The sequence below is a fragment of the Phocoena sinus genome, chromosome 2 (genome assembly GCF_008692025.1).
Source record: "Phocoena sinus isolate mPhoSin1 chromosome 2, mPhoSin1.pri, whole genome shotgun sequence".
In the NCBI taxonomy this organism is placed as follows: domain Eukaryota; kingdom Metazoa; phylum Chordata; class Mammalia; order Artiodactyla; family Phocoenidae; genus Phocoena; species Phocoena sinus.
The window spans coordinates 14,865,687-14,881,773 of NC_045764.1; the positions used below are offsets into that span (position 1 = coordinate 14,865,687).

At 36.4% G+C, this 16,087-nt stretch overlaps 1 protein-coding gene across 1 annotated transcript in view; it reads right to left on the bottom strand.

Moving 5' to 3' along the window:
• Window positions 1–16,087, bottom strand: part of PLXDC2 (plexin domain containing 2) — a 417,331-nt gene that overhangs the window by 37,567 nt on the left and 363,677 nt on the right. Inside the window, exon 14 of the mRNA XM_032622008.1 lies at window positions 6,790–6,950. Within this exon, the coding sequence (XP_032477899.1) occupies window positions 6,790–6,950 (161 nt within the window). The remainder of the gene's footprint in view (window positions 1–6,789; window positions 6,951–16,087) is intronic.

The window sequence follows — 16,087 nt, forward strand, 5'->3', positions numbered from 1 at the left end:
CCAGAGGGAGAAGAGAGAGAGAAAGGACCCGAGAAAATATTTGAAGAGATTATAGTCGAAAACTTCCCTAACATGGGAAAGGAAATAGCCACCCAAGTCGAAGAAGCACAGAGGGTCCCAGGCAGGATAAAACCATGGCAAAACACACTGAGACACATAGTAATCAAATTGACAAAAATTAAAGACAAAGAAAAATTATTGAAAGCAACAAGGGAAAAACGACAAATAACATACAAGAGAACTCCCAAAAGGTTAACAGCTGATGTCTCAGAAGAAACTCTAAAAGCCAGAAGGGAGTGGCATGATATATTTAAAGTGATGAAAGGGAAGAACCTACAACCAAGATTACTCTATCTGGTAAGGAACTCATTCAGATTCAACGGAGAAATCAAAAGCTTTACAGACAAGCAAAAGGTAAGAGAATTCAGCACCACCAAACCAGCTTTACAACATATGCTAAAGGAACGTCTCTAAGTGGGAAACACAAGGAAAGAAAAGGACCTACAAAAACAAACCCATAACAATTAAGAAAACGGTAATAGGAACATACATATCGATAATTACCTTAAATATGAATGGATTAAATGCTCCAACCAAAAGACACAGGCTAGCTGAATAGATACAAAAACAAGACCCATATATATGCTGTCTACAAGAGACCCATTTCAGACCTAGGGACACATACAGACTGAAAGTAAGGGGATGGAAAAAGATATTCCATTTAAATGGAAATCAAAAGAAAGCTGGAGTAGCAGAACTCATATCAGAAAAATAGACTTTAAAATAAAGAATGCTACAAGAGACAAGGGACACTACATAATGATCAGGGGATCAATCCAAGAAGATATAACAATTATAAATATATATGCACCCAACATAGGAGTACCTCTATACATATGGCAACTGCTAACAGCTATAAAAGAGGAGGAAATCAACAGTAACACAATAATAGTGGGGGACTTTAACACCTCACTTAGACCAATGGACAGATCATCCAAACAGAAAATTAATAAGGAAATACAAGCTTTAAATGACACAATAGACCAGATAGATTTAATTGATATTTATAGGACATTCCATCCAGAAACAGCAGATTACACTTTCTTCTCAAGTGCACATGGAACATTATCCAGGATAGATCACGTCTTGGGTCACAAATCAAGCCTCAGTATATTTAAGAAAATCAAAATCACATCAAGCATCTTTTGTGACCACAACGCTATGAGATTAGAAATGAATTACAGGGAAAAAAACGTAAAAAACACAAACACATGGAGGCTAAACACTATGTTACTAAATAACCAAGAGATCACGGAAGAAATCAAAGAGGAAATCAAAAAATACCTAGAGACAAATGACAATGAAAACACAACAACCGAAAACCTATGGGATGCAGTAAAAGCAGTTCTAAGAGGGAAGTTTATAGCTATACAAGCCTATCTCAAGAAACAAGAAAAATCTCAAGTAAACAATCTAACCCTACACCTAAAGGAACTAGAGAAAGAAGAACAAACAAAACCCAAAGCTAGCAGAAGGAAAGAAATCATAAAGATCAGAGCAGAAATAAATGAAATAGAAACCAAGAAAACAATAGCAAAGATCAATAAAACTAAAAGCTGGTTCTTTGAGAAGATAAACAAAATTGATAAACCATTGGCCAGACTCATCAAGAAAAAGATGGAGAGGACTCAAATCAATAAAATTAGAAATGAAAAAGGAGAAGGTACAACAGACACTGCAGAAATACAAAGCATCCTAAGAGACTACTACAAGCAACTCTATGCCAATAAAATGGACAACCTGGAAGAAATGGACAAATTCTTAGAAAGGTATAACCTTCCAAGACTGAACCAGGAAGAAACAGAAAATATGAACAGACCAATCACAAGTAATGAAATTGAAACTGTGATTAAAAATCTTCCAACAAACAAAAGTCCAGGACCAGATGGCTTCACAGGTGAATTCTATCAAACATTTAGAGAAGAGTTAACACCCATCCTTCTCAAGCTCTTCCAAAAAATTGCAGAGGAAGGAAGACTCCCAAACTCATTCTATGAAGGCACCATCACCCTCATACCAAAACCAGACAAAGGTACTACAAAAAAAGAAAATTACAGACCAAAATCATTGATGAATATAGATGCAAAAATCCTCAACAAAATACTAGCAAACAGAATCCAACAACACATTAAAAGGATCATACACCATGATCAAGTGGGATTTATCCCAGGGATGCAAGGATTCTTCAATATATGCAAATCAATCAATGTGAAACATCATATTAACAAATTGAAGAATAAAAACTATATGATCATCTCAATAGATGCAGAAAAAACTTTAGACAAAATTCAACACCCATTTATGATAAAAACTCTCCAGAAAGTGGGCATAGAGGGAACCTACCTCAATATAATAAAGGCCATATACCACAAACCCACAGCAAACATAATTCTCAATGGTGAAAAACTGAAAGCATTTCCTCTAAGATCAGGAAGAAGACAAGGTTGCCCACTCTCACCACTATTATTCAACATAGTTTTGGAAGCCCTAGCCATGGCAATCAGAGAAGAAAAAGAAATAAAAGGAATCCAAATTGGAAAAGAAGAAGTAAAAGTGTCACTGTTTGCAGATGACATGATACTATACATAGAGAATCCTAAAGATGCCACCAGAAAACTACTAGAGCTAATCAATGAATTTGGTAAAGTTGCAGGATACAAAATTAATGCACAGAAATCTCTTGCATTCCTATACATTAATGATGAAAAATCTGAAAGAGAAATTAAGGAAACACTCCCATTTACCATTGCAACAAAAAGAATAAAATGCCTAGGAATAAACCTACCTAGGGAGACAAAAGACCTGTATGCAGAAAACTATAAGACACTGATGAAAGAAATTAAAGATGATACCAACAGATGGAAAGATATATATACCATGTTCTTGGATTGGAAGAATCAAAATTGTGAAAATGACTATACTACCCAAAGCAATCTACAGATTCAATGCAATCCCTATCAAATTACCAATGGGATTTTTTACAGAACTAGAGCAAAAAAATCTTAAAATTTGTATGGAGACACAAAAGACCCTGAATAGTCAAAGCAGTCTTCAGGGAAAAAATGGAGCTGGAGGAATCAGACTCCCTGACTTCAGACTATACTACAAAGCTACAGCAATCAAGACAATATGGTACTGACACAAAAACAGAAATACAGATCAATGGAACGGGATAGAAAGCCCAGAGATAAACCCACGCACCTATGGTCAACTAATCTATGACAAAGGAGGCAAGGATATACAATGGAGAAAAGACAGTCTCTTCAATAAGTGGTGCTGGGAAAACTGGACAGCTACATGTAAAAGTATGAGATTAGATCACTCCCTAACACCATACACAAAAATAAACTCAAAATGGATTACAGACTTAAATGTAACACTAGACACTATAAAACTCTTAGAGGAAAACATAGGAGGAACACTCTTTGACATAAATCACAGGAAGATCTTTTTTGATCCACCTAGAGAAATGGAAATAAAAACAAAAATAAACAAATGGGACCTAAAAAAAAAAGAAAAATAAAGAATATAAATTTGCATTTCAGTGAAATCACAATTGTACTAAATGGGCAAACATCAAATTATGCATATGAGAATTCCAGAAGAAAATAAATTAAAATAGTTATTGTGATTATTTCTGCTTATTGGGACTATAAGCGATTTTACTTTTTGCTTTTACGTTTCCAAAATTTTTTAAAATAAGGAACAGGTACTGCTTTCCTAATGGGAAAAAGCACATCAAATTCATTTAAAAAGTAGATAGCAGGGCTTCTCTGGTGGCGCAGTGGTTGAGAGTCCTCCTGCTGATGCAGGGGACATGGGTTCGTGCCCTGGTCTGGGAAGATCCCACGTGCCGCGGAGCGGCTGGGCCCGTGAGCCATGGCCGCTTAGCCTGCGCGTCCGGAGCCTGTGCTCCGCAACGGGAGAGGCCACAACAGTGAGAGGCCCCTGTACCGCAACAAAAAAAAAAAAAAAAAAAAAAATTAGAGTTATTGGTGCATAAGGAGATTGAGTTTACCAATATCATCCAAGTTGATTTTCATGTTCTATATTATGCTGCTATCTACTTTTTTTTTTTTTTTTTTTTTTTTTTGCAGTACGTGGGCCTCTCACTGTTGTGGCGTCTCCCGTTGCGGAGCACAGGCTCTGGACGCGCAGGCTCAGCGGCCATGGCTCACGGGCCCAGCTGCTCCGCGGCATGTGGGATCCTCCCGGACCGGGGCACGAACCTGTGTCCCCTGCCTGCATCAGCAGGCAGACTCTCAACCACTGCGCCACCAGGGAAGCTCTCAATAACTTTAATTTAATTAGTAATTCAAACGTTTGAATTCATAGGTCTGGCATGTCAGTCACTGTGCAGTCATCATGGATATGCGTTCGATTTTGAAAACATGGGTCAGCTTTAATAATAGTAAAATTATGATAATTATCTTCAAAAATCATCTGCCAAGCTGCCACTGTGAGCTGCTTGAGGACAGAGGGTGTCAAAGAGTTAGTGATTTAGGCAGAATTATTGGCAATTGACAGAGAATCTGGGAATCTGCAGAACGATTCTGCTTCACTTGAGTGTTGAAACACGAGAGTTCTTCCCAGAAGTGTGGCTCTTCGACCTTGGAGAAGCCATTCCACCACTCTGAACCTCAGTTTCTTCCTTCGTGTTATAAGGGTGTAGCATTAAATTATCTCTAAGATTAATGCCCTCCCGCTCCCGGCAATACTTTCACTATTCTACAGTCTTACTTTGTAGTCATACAAGGATTGCTGTGAATCGGTGTGAACTAGGTCCTTTGCACTGTGCAATTTGCACTAATACCACCACCATCAGATATTTCACAGTATCTTCTTTTTCACAACGTCAGAAAATAAACTTCATGGTGTATAAACAGGCTTAAACCTGTGAGGGTTACAGCAGCAGCCTGATGTCTGGTTAGTCACTGAAGCTTTACAGCTTGTCACTTGTCAGATCTTGGAGCAATGCATTCATGACCTCGGGAAAGTTTTCTGCTTTCTTGCATGAAAATTAAGCACATTAACAAAACTTAATAAGAGCTTTCCAACTAAATGCAATGCCTGATAATTTCTCGATTATTATGACTTTAAATGAGAATGACATTTTTGGAAGACTTCATGTGTGAAAATTTAGTGGAAGTTTTAAATGTCCTAGGATATTTATTATCTTTTTCTTTCCAGAAAATACTGATAGAATACCTCTTATTTGAAAGGCTTAAGTTATTTAATCCAAATCTCGAGGAATTTATAAGTCTGTAGGGCGGAATAAATCACATACATATTTAACTCTAATGGAAAACAGAAAGGTAAATGCCAGAGAAAGATATAGATGTTATTACTATGGATAGAATTTCAGAGGAAAGAGAGATTATGTCCAGCTGTCCTGGCAGAGAGATGGTCCGGGGAAGCTTACAGGGTACATGGTATTGAAGGCTACTTGGATACAGAATTCAAGAATTGAGATAGAAGGGGAGGACTTTTTTGGTGGAAGGAACAGAATGAGTAATGTCTTGGTGACATGGGGAATTGGGGGTGTGTATGGAGAAGAGAATAGAGTGAATTTGATGGTACTGAACTCCAGGTTAAGAATCTATGGGATAAAAATTGAAATGATAGACAAGATACAAATAGCCAAGGCCTTGAAGGAGAACTAAGGAGACTGCACTTTACTCCACAGACAGTTGAGAGCCATAGAGGACTTCTAAGCAATTACTTAATTGATTTGCATTGCTGCCCACTGTACATCACCCAGTGAACTGGAGAAGACCTAAAGTTTACAAGTTTGAAGCTCCAAGGGAGAAGATTTCCTTCATTGCTCTAGTATTTATGTTGTGTTGAAGAGCAGTGGCTCCATTAAGATGTTGGGGTGAAAGCTCTGCACACACGAGGCCCAGGAAGCCCAGCTGTCTGGAGGATAGAAGGTGACTTGGTCACACTGACCTTATCCTGTGGCCCCCAGGCTTCCCAGTCTCTGGCCTTCTGGACATCAGGGCTTGGCTCTGGCCCTTTGTACACAGCCACTGGTCCTCCTACCTCACTGCTCTTGGGCACTGGCACTAACTCTACTTTCTGTACATGAAAACAACACTGATTCAGCACAGTGCTCTCTTTGTGTTTGAATGAGTGTGTGTGTATGCATGTGCATTTATATGTACATGTATAAATATACACACACCACACAAAATGGTGATGGCACATACCATAATCTTATTGTTATAGCTGCTATTTTGTAGGGAAATATGTATTTTTCCTAAATAGTTTGTGAGCGTTTTAAGAGCAGGGTCACCATATTGTATTATGAATCTGGCCGATACTCAATTACTGTTATAGCGATTAGTTGATTTAAGCTAAATCCTTTAGCCTCCAGCATACGCTTCATTTCCTTCTAGGATCGAAGAGCAGCTGCTTAACATACTTGGTACAATAAGACAAAAAATATGGTTTCTAAGACAAAAAATATGGTTTCTATTTTCTTTTCGATCTGTAAAAGGCGAGATGGCTTATTTCTTTAAAAGCTCCTGAGGTAAGGTAACTGAGCTCATCACGTGAAATCCATCTATCAATAGGTACGTGCACACGCATGCGTGCACGTGTGACATCAGCCAGCTCACAACTGCAAAGTGGAGAAATCATGTGCTAAATATTAAATGCAGGTGGTGTCAGCAGATGGCTGGAGTTCATCAGCTAGCATGGTTTTCATGTACTCTACTTGACACTTACCTCAATAAAGAAGATGCTGGCTGCTGAGGTCGGATGGTGATACATATAGACTGTCACAAGAATGGCTGCGGCTATAATGAGGACGAGGATGAGAATTCCAACGATGAGGCCGGCGTGAAGGGTTCCCCCTTTCTTCTCGGCGGCACTGTCATCTGTAGAGGCTGGAAGAACAGCACAGCTGTCAGGACATTCACGTGTGCACGTGTAGGTCTGCGTTTTCATTGGAGGGAATATTTATATTCTTAATAAAGTACCAGTGCATTTTTTTTCCCACTTTCGGTACAACTATCCTTTTCTTTTCCATAACACCAGTTTTAGAAGTTAGATGCTCTTTATTTGGGCAAATGAAAAATCCATACTATTAATGATTAAAAACACATTTATAATTGTGTTTTAATTTATAGTTCATCTTTATTCTGTTAAATAAGGCAAAATTAATAGCCTTTATTCTAAAAGTTCTGTGGAAAATCTAAAACTAACTATATAATAACTTTAACTTTGATTTTTCTCATTAAACCACTGGCACTCTTACCTATGGAAAAATTGATTACTTTTTGAAATCTCCTCTCTCATTTTCTTTTGGAAAATTTAAATGGAAGAGTATCAGACATATTTTGGTGGGCTACACAGGCATTTTCGGAAAGTCTGTGCATGAGTTCAAAGGATAATTTTCAAAATCTGTTTGAAACTGAAATGCTCTATAAAAGTGTAACAGATGGATGCTAAAGGACCCTCAAATAGTTTATCACTATCTAAAGGGAACACACAGCACATGAAAATATTCCACTATGCCACACGTCAGTATCATTTTCTCTAACTTTTACTGAGGTGCTCTCCACTGTAATATCCATTTTCAGAGCTAGGAAAATGGAGAAATTAAATTTCTAAAGGCAAAGTCAATCAGCCAAATGAAACTAATCTCTAAAGTCTTCTCTTGTTCTAAAATTATGCAATATTTGATGTCTACTCAGGCATTTAGAGGAGACCTTCTTAAATTATGTGCAGCAGGTAACTGTATCTTAGTACATAATATGATTGGTATTTTTGAATCATTAGAAAAGTCTTTAAGACTCATAGAAGTTCTACAACAGTGATTCCTAATCCTTTCATTACCAATTTACATCTTTGTTATTTCCAACCTTTGCATCTATGTTTTGAACAGCTTTTTGGTCTATTAAACCTCATTTAATAAGCACTGATTTAATTCTTTTATTATAATTTTCATTAATAGAAAATAACGAACGTGACTGCCTATCAGAATGTGTGGTAAATACAAAATAACAGAATTTCAAATAGAGCAAAGAAATATGACCTCCCAATTCTTCTTACACATCCTTTAAAGTTTTGTTGCTATTTGTTTATTCTTTGCCTGAGACCCGTAGTTGGTATTCAGTAATCCTTCTCCAAATCTAATGAAGTTCAAATTCCTAAAGGTTTCCCTTACATAACAGAAATTCATTAGTTAAAGAATGTAAAATTTAAAGAGTAATTCATTATGTAAAAGTTCATTTACAGAGAAGATTCTGGGAACATGGCAGAGTAGGAACTATCAGGAATCTGTCTTCCCACATAGAAAACAATTGCACTGGCAGAATCTGTCTGACAACTGTCTTGGAACTCTGGACTCTATGGAAGGCTTGCAGCTTCTAGGGAGAAGGCTCAGACTGCAATCTGTGGTTAATTTCAGTCAGGTTCAGCACTTAGTCCAGAAGTAGCTATGCATCCTCTGCCCATTAGCCATGTGGCAGTCAACTACACACCTGTTTCTGAAGCAGCCTGCAGGAACTGCAGTAGGCAAAATGTACCCTGTCCTGAAAATATTGGGAGTGTGTTCTGATCACTGATTGATTGGTGCTTCTCGTCACTGAGGGGCAGACAAAGATGCAGCCATTGGTTTTGCACCTTCTGCCATTGTTGTAAGCCTTTCTCCCTGGATCTAAAGTAACATCCAGGAGATTTAAAGAACCAGTACCCTTTTCATCCCACCTCCCTTTATTTTTCTCTTTTCCCACTTTTGGGAGCCAGATATGAACGACTAGGACATTCAAAATCAAATGCACATGTGGGGAAAATCAGAACATGGCTGTGCGTGGCTAGGGAAAAGCTCAGAAAAGACTCTAAAAGACCTCAAGATTACACCTCAGCACAGAGACAGCCTACAAAACTAGTAAATAATTTAAATAAATATGATAACAAAAAGCAGCAAACTCTGGGGAAGGGGGAGAATGTGATTTCCAGAGTCACAACTTAATGAGATTCAAATGTCCAGTTTTGAAAAATATTTCACAAGGCATACAAAGAAACAGGAAAGTATGGCTCTTTCAAAGGAAAAAAATTAATCAACAAAAACTGTCCCTGTAAAACACCTGATGGACGATCTATTAGACAAGCACTTTAAAGCAACTGTCTTAAAGATACTTGAAGAACTAAAGAAAGAGGTAGAGAAAGTCAAGAAAACAATGTATGAACAAAATGGAAATATCCATAAAGAGATAGAAAACCTAAAAAGAAACCAAAGAGAAATTCTGAAGCTGAAAAATATAATGACTGAAATTAAAAATTCAGTAGAGCATTCAAAGGCAGACTTGAGCAGGCAGAAAAGAGAATCAATTAACTTAAAAATAAGACAATGGAAATGCTCAAGTCTGAGGAACAGAAAGAAGAGAGATTGAAGAAAAGTGAACAGGGCCTAAAAGACCTGTGGGACACCATCAAGTGGATCAGTATTTGTATCATGGAATTCCAAGAAGAAGAAGATAGAGAAAGGGACAGAGAATATTTGATGAAATAATGGCTGAAAACTTCCCAGTCTGATGGGATCCAAACCTCCCAAATTTGATATAAACATCCAAGAAGCTCAAGGAACTTCAGGTAAGATGAAATGAAGGAGACCAACATGGAGATAAATTATAATCAAACTTTTGAAAGACAAAGGCAAAGAGAGAATCTTGAAAGCTGCAAGAGAGAAGCAACTCATCACATACAAGGGATCCTCAATAAGAATATGAGCAGATTTCTCAACAGGAACTTTGGAAGACAGAAGGCAGTGGGCTGATATATTCAAAGTGCTGAAAAGTACCTGTCAACCAGGAATCCAAAATCTGGCAAAAGTTTCCTTCAAAAGTGAGGGAGAAATTAAGATATTCTCAGAGAAAAGCTGAGGGAGTCGGTTACCACCAGGCTTGTTCTGCAAGAAATGCTTAAGGGAGTCCTGCAGGGTGAAAAAACATGTAATCATCTCAATTGATACAGAAAAAGAATTTGACAAGATTCAGCAGCCTTTCGTGATGAAAACATTCAACATCTAGGAAAGGAAGGAGAACACCTTGACAAAATAAAAACCGTACACGAAAAACTTACAGCTATCATATTCAACTGTGAAAGCTAAAAGCTTTTCCTCTAAAATCAGGAACAAGACAAGGATGCCCACAGTTGCTACTTCTATTCAACACAGTATTGGAAATTCTATCCAGAGCAATTAGGCAAGAAAAATAAATAAAAGGCATCCAAATTAGAAAGAAGTAAATTGATCTCTGCAGATGAAATGATTATTTATATATATATGTGTGTGTGTATATGTATGTGTGTGTGTGTGTGTGTGTGTGTGTGTATATATATATATATATACACACACACACACCTAAATATTCCCAAGACAAACTGTTGGAGCTGATAAATGAATTCATCAACAATGTATGTAGCAGGATACAAAGTCAACGTACAAAAAGCAGTTGCATTTCTATATTGTAACACTGAACAACAAAAAAAGAAATTACAAAAACAATTCTATTTATAATAACATCAAAAAGAATAAAATACTTAGGAATTAACTAAGGAGGTGAAAGTCTTCTTCGTAAAACATTGCTGAAAGAAATTAAAGAAGACATAAATAAATGAAAACACATCTCATGTTCATGGATTAGAACACTTAATATTGTTGAGATGTCAATACTACCCAAAGTTATCTACAGATTCAATATAATCTCTATAAAAATCCTAATGATGTTTTTTGCAGAAACAGAAAAACCCTTCTCAAAATTCATATGGAATCTCAAGGGACCCTGAATAGCCAAGACAACCTTGAAAGAGAAGAACAAAGCTAGAGAACTCACATTTCCTGATTTTAATACTTACTACAAAGTTACAGTAATCAGAAGCGTATGTAATGGCATAAAGACAGACATATAGACCAACGGAATAGAATAGACAGCCCAGAAATAAACTGTAGCATAAATGGAAAATTATTTTTGACAATGATGCGAAGACCATTCAATGAGGAAAGGACAGTCTTTTCAACAAACAGTGCTGGGAAAACAGGATGTCTGCATGCAAAAGAATGAAGCTGGACTCTTACCTAACACCACAAACAAAATTTAACTCAAAATGAATCAAAGACATAAATGCAAGACATAAAACTATAAAACTCTTAACGAAGATATAGGGCAAAAGCTTCAGAACATTGGATTTGGCAGTGAGTTCTTGGATATGACCTCAAAGGCACGGGCAACAAAAGAAAAAATAGACATTTTAGAGTTCATGAAAATCAGAATATTTTGTGCATCAGAAAAATATCACCAGACTAAAAAGGTAGCCCACACAATATCCAGAATATATAAAGAACTCCTAAAATTCAACAACAGTAAGCAAACAACCTGATTCAAAAATGGGCAAAGGACCTGAATAGACACTTATCCAAAGAAGATACACAAATAGCCATTAAACACATGAAAAGATATTCAACATCAGTGACCATTAGGGACATGTAAATCAAAACCACAATGAGATACCTCCTCACAGTTATTAGGATGGCTACGATCAACAAAATAGAAAATAACTAATGTTGGTGAGGTTGTGGAGAAATTGGAACCCTTGTGCGCTCTTGGTGGGAATGGAAAATAATGTGGTCACTATGGGAAACAGTAGGGTGCTCCTCAATCAAAAACAGAATTACCATATGATCCAACAACTCCACTTTGTGGTATATACTCAAAAGAACTGAAAGCAGAATCTTGAAGAGACATTTGTACATCTATCTTAGCAGCATTATTTACAATAGCTAAAACATGGAAGCAACCCAATGTCCATCAACAGATGAATGGATAAGCGAAGTGTCACATAAACATACAATTGAATGTGTTTTAGCCTTAAAAAGAAAGGAAATTCTTACATATGTTACAACATGGATGAACTTTGTGCTAAGTGAAATAAGCCAGTCACAAAAGGACAAATACCATATGTTTCCACTTATGATTAGAGTAGTCAAAACTATAGAGACAGAAAGTAGAATGGTGGCTGCCAGGGACTGGGGGGAGGGAGGAGAGAACGAGGAGTTTTGGTTTAATGGGTATACAGTTTCAGGTTTACAAGATGAAAAGAGCTATGGAGATGGACGGTGGTGATGGTTGCACAACAGTATGAATGCATTTAATATCATTGAATTGTACACTTAAAAATGATTAAGGTGGTACATTTTATGTTATGTGTATTTTATCACAATAAAAATATAAACAATTCATTTACAATTTGCCAGGCATATTTGTATTGTTGTACAAGTATCAAATTAATGACCATAAGAGATAGGCATTATTATCATTCCCATTTCATAGATGAGAAGACTAAGGCATAGCGAAATTAGGAAACGTGCCAAGGTTGTAAAGCTATTAAGATGGACTGGGACTCAAACACGAGCAGTCTGCCCTCAGAGTCTGCACTCTGAATCTGTGATCAATAATTTCTCAGTTAACACTGAACTGTATGTACTGCTATTTCCTCTTATTTCTTGTGAGTTCTTCTGGTAAAGAAGTCTGAAAAGAACCTGGTAATTTCACGTCAAGATAAATCAACTTAAATATGATTAAAGAATTAACATTGTGCCTGCAAAGGGACAGAGGCTGTGTGTCTTGTCACTTCTCTGGGACAAGGAGGGTGTCAATGTCTGACATCATATGTACTTAAACCCATGTTTGGTGGAGGGAAGGAGGGAGAGGGAAAAAAGGGAAATAAAAGAAACAGAAAAAGAAAGGCTGTTGAAAATGGGTTACAGATAGTGGAATAACTACTTCTCCAATAAAGATCAAATGAGTTTATAATAAATTACTTAATCCGTCTAGTCTTCGGTTAGTTTATCTCTACCACATGGTCAATAACAATGACTACTCCATAGGGTTGCTGTGAAAATCAAACATTTAATACATATTAAGTACATAGGAGAGTACCTGGCATGTAATAAGTAATTAATGTAGCTATTATGTTACTGTATTTTACATGAGGCAAATTATACTGTCAGATTCATGACACCATATAAACTATGTTTCTGCCCTGAACATTTGTTACTTTTAAGAGTTTGGCTTCATTCTTAAGTATGCTTGTATTACTGCACTTTGTGCTCTTGGCTATTTTCTCATTTTTATAAGAGTGTGACAGATTACGTTCACGGGAAAATAGGATTAATTGAAAAGGTTGCTTTGGGGAAAACGTGGCAAAAATATCTACTTGAGTCACAAAAAGAAGCCTTGAATGGTTCTTCAAATCTCATATATAATTCCATCCCTCTATCCCTCCTTCCCTTCATCTATCCATCCATCCATCCATTCATCCAAAAAGCATCTGGTTCTATTTCTGGGATTAACAGTCTTTTACAAGCAACATGCCAAAGTTCAGTCTCATTTTTTTTGTGTGTGTGAGGATGGGAAAGGAAAGGAAAAGACACTTATGACTTGGCCTTGGGCTGTCACTTCTCAAGTGGGCCAGAGACCCAGAACCTGTTGAGGAGGCAGCAGGCAAGGGACAGTCCTTCTCGGGAAGGAAGAGGAGAGCCAGGGACATGTTTCATTCAATAAGAGTTCTCGTCAGTAAAACTACCTTTGACTTGCAGGACACAGGTTGCCAGTCTTTAGAGTAAAAAATCGTAATTGCATTTATACCTTGAAATCTACTCATTCCTTTTATTTAGGCATAAATGCTTACTTTCATAATTATTACTTATTTATATTTCTAATAATGGCTACTTATGAAATCTCCCTTTACAAATTCTCCTTTACAGTACTGGTATAGATGTTAAGACACCCTTTCATATCTAATGAAACCTGTACAGAATGTAGTTTGTTATTAGCCAATTGGTATTTTATAACATTTTTGGATGATGATGATTTTAATAAAATAAACAATCTTCATGGATTTTCAAAATATTACTAACCAGTCGACAACATAAATATGTAGGAATCTATGAATGTGCACATGACTTTATGTGTCTTAATTAGAGAAAAACACTTAAGGAGAAATGTAGCAAATTCAATTCCAAGATATTACAGGGTTATCCTGGTGTCCCAAGCCAGTGCTATTTTTAAACGCTTCAGAATAACCATCTAAATGAAGTGGCAAAAATTACACACATATTTCTGGAGAACATATTTTTCTGTTCTGATATTATTTAGCCAAGTTTTCTGCATCTCTATTCTAGCTGGTCTCTCTATTAACAGGTATTATGATGGCATATTAAGGGACATTGAGTCTGGAGTTGAAGTGAACACCCCATTGATGTGCTCTGATTTTAAATTCTTTCCCTACTTGGTTTCCAGTTTAATACCACGATTCAATTAAATGGTATAGGTTTTGCACACTTACGGGGACCTGCAAACAGATTGCAGAGAATCCTTTGTGTTAAAAATGATGAGCACCTCAAACACAAAATTGAAATTTAAAATCTTTAAGCGAGTGCTAGTAATTTCCATATTTGAAGTTTAGTTCATTCACCTCAAGGGCAGACTGCTCAAATAAATTGATTTCGTTCCTTCAGAAAAGACAATAAACAAAGATGCCAACTTTGGCGACATTCATTCCTGGGGCTCGACTGATTGTTCCTGGAAACTGGCGGATAGAAGTGGGTCAAAGAAGACTCTGAACCTGTTTCAGGTACAAACTTCTGAAGCTTGTCAGAGTCCATAGGAGTTGGGGGAATATTCAGAGGTCAGAAGGGATCTAGTCTGAAAACCAAACTCTAATTCTATTCTTAGAAATATCTTATGCTCTTTCATTTATGTCCAAAGTGAACAAAAGCCAAAGAATTATCCTCACACACGCACAGTATTGCTTAGAGGACAATTCAAATCTTTAGCTTTTTTACCTTTACGATCGATGTGTATTCAAATAAGATGAATTAATGATAAAACACAATAAGACATCCTCAAATAGAGCCTCAAGGCCCAAAAAGGAAGTACATAAATATATTTGAAAAGCCTACCAAATCAAGACCTTTTTTTCTACTATGTTGTAGACATACTTTAAAACATAAATGAAGCACAGAAAATCAATAGTATCAAAGATAATATACCCTCATCTGAGCCACTGAGTGACCTATCAATTCTTATGAGTTCCTAACTTCTTAGTACATTATAAAACGCAGATCAATATTTAGACACAGACAGGACTGTTGAGAATTGTCAAAGCTATCAAAGCATTCGCTATCTTTGGGTGAGTTTTACCTACCATGATAGCAAAGATAACAGATTTTTAAAAGGTATTAAGCACATATTGAAAGTATTCAGGACCTCATGTAAATGTGTTTAATTTTCTTCATTTCAAGAAAAGCTTATGAATTATTGATAAGAGACAAAATGAAAGAAAGAATAAAGTAGATAGGAGGAAAGAAGGAAAAAAAATTTGACCTTTTGTTTCTTCAAAGTGTAGCATTTAATTTTAAACCTCTATGTCTCCTTGCTTTTTCTATGACTGATTTTTTTTTCAGTATTTACATGCATGTAGCATTGATATTTTGTATTTAGAAGTACAATCCTTTGATATGTTAGAGATTTTAATACATTGCTAAAATGGTCTGTACCCACTTTTAAATCTTGCTGATAATTAAAGTCCAGCAATAAAGTAAAACTAAAATAGAAATACTCCTTGTCTGAAATTTTATTCACTCTAAAGTGTCATTTCTAAATCTAACTCTTCTCTTGGCTTTAAAAAGAAACACTACAGCCCATAAATTCCACAATTGTATTAATGTCTTTTGGGGGACCAAGAGGCTTTGGACAAATTCTTACACAAATTTATTCAAAATTCATAAATCTTATACGGTTGATGTCAAATGTTCTTTTTTAACACTTCAGAATGAAGTTAAACTACGAAATGCTTAAAATGTTACTGTTCCACTTTTGGATTAAAAACACATGACTTTCCCTGTGGAATATTATTGAACCCATTTATGAGCTAACGAATGTAACAGAAGAAAATCAAGCAAAAATAAAAATTTTAACTAAATTGACTTTTCCTTTGGAAGTTTCCCTTGCAACTGATC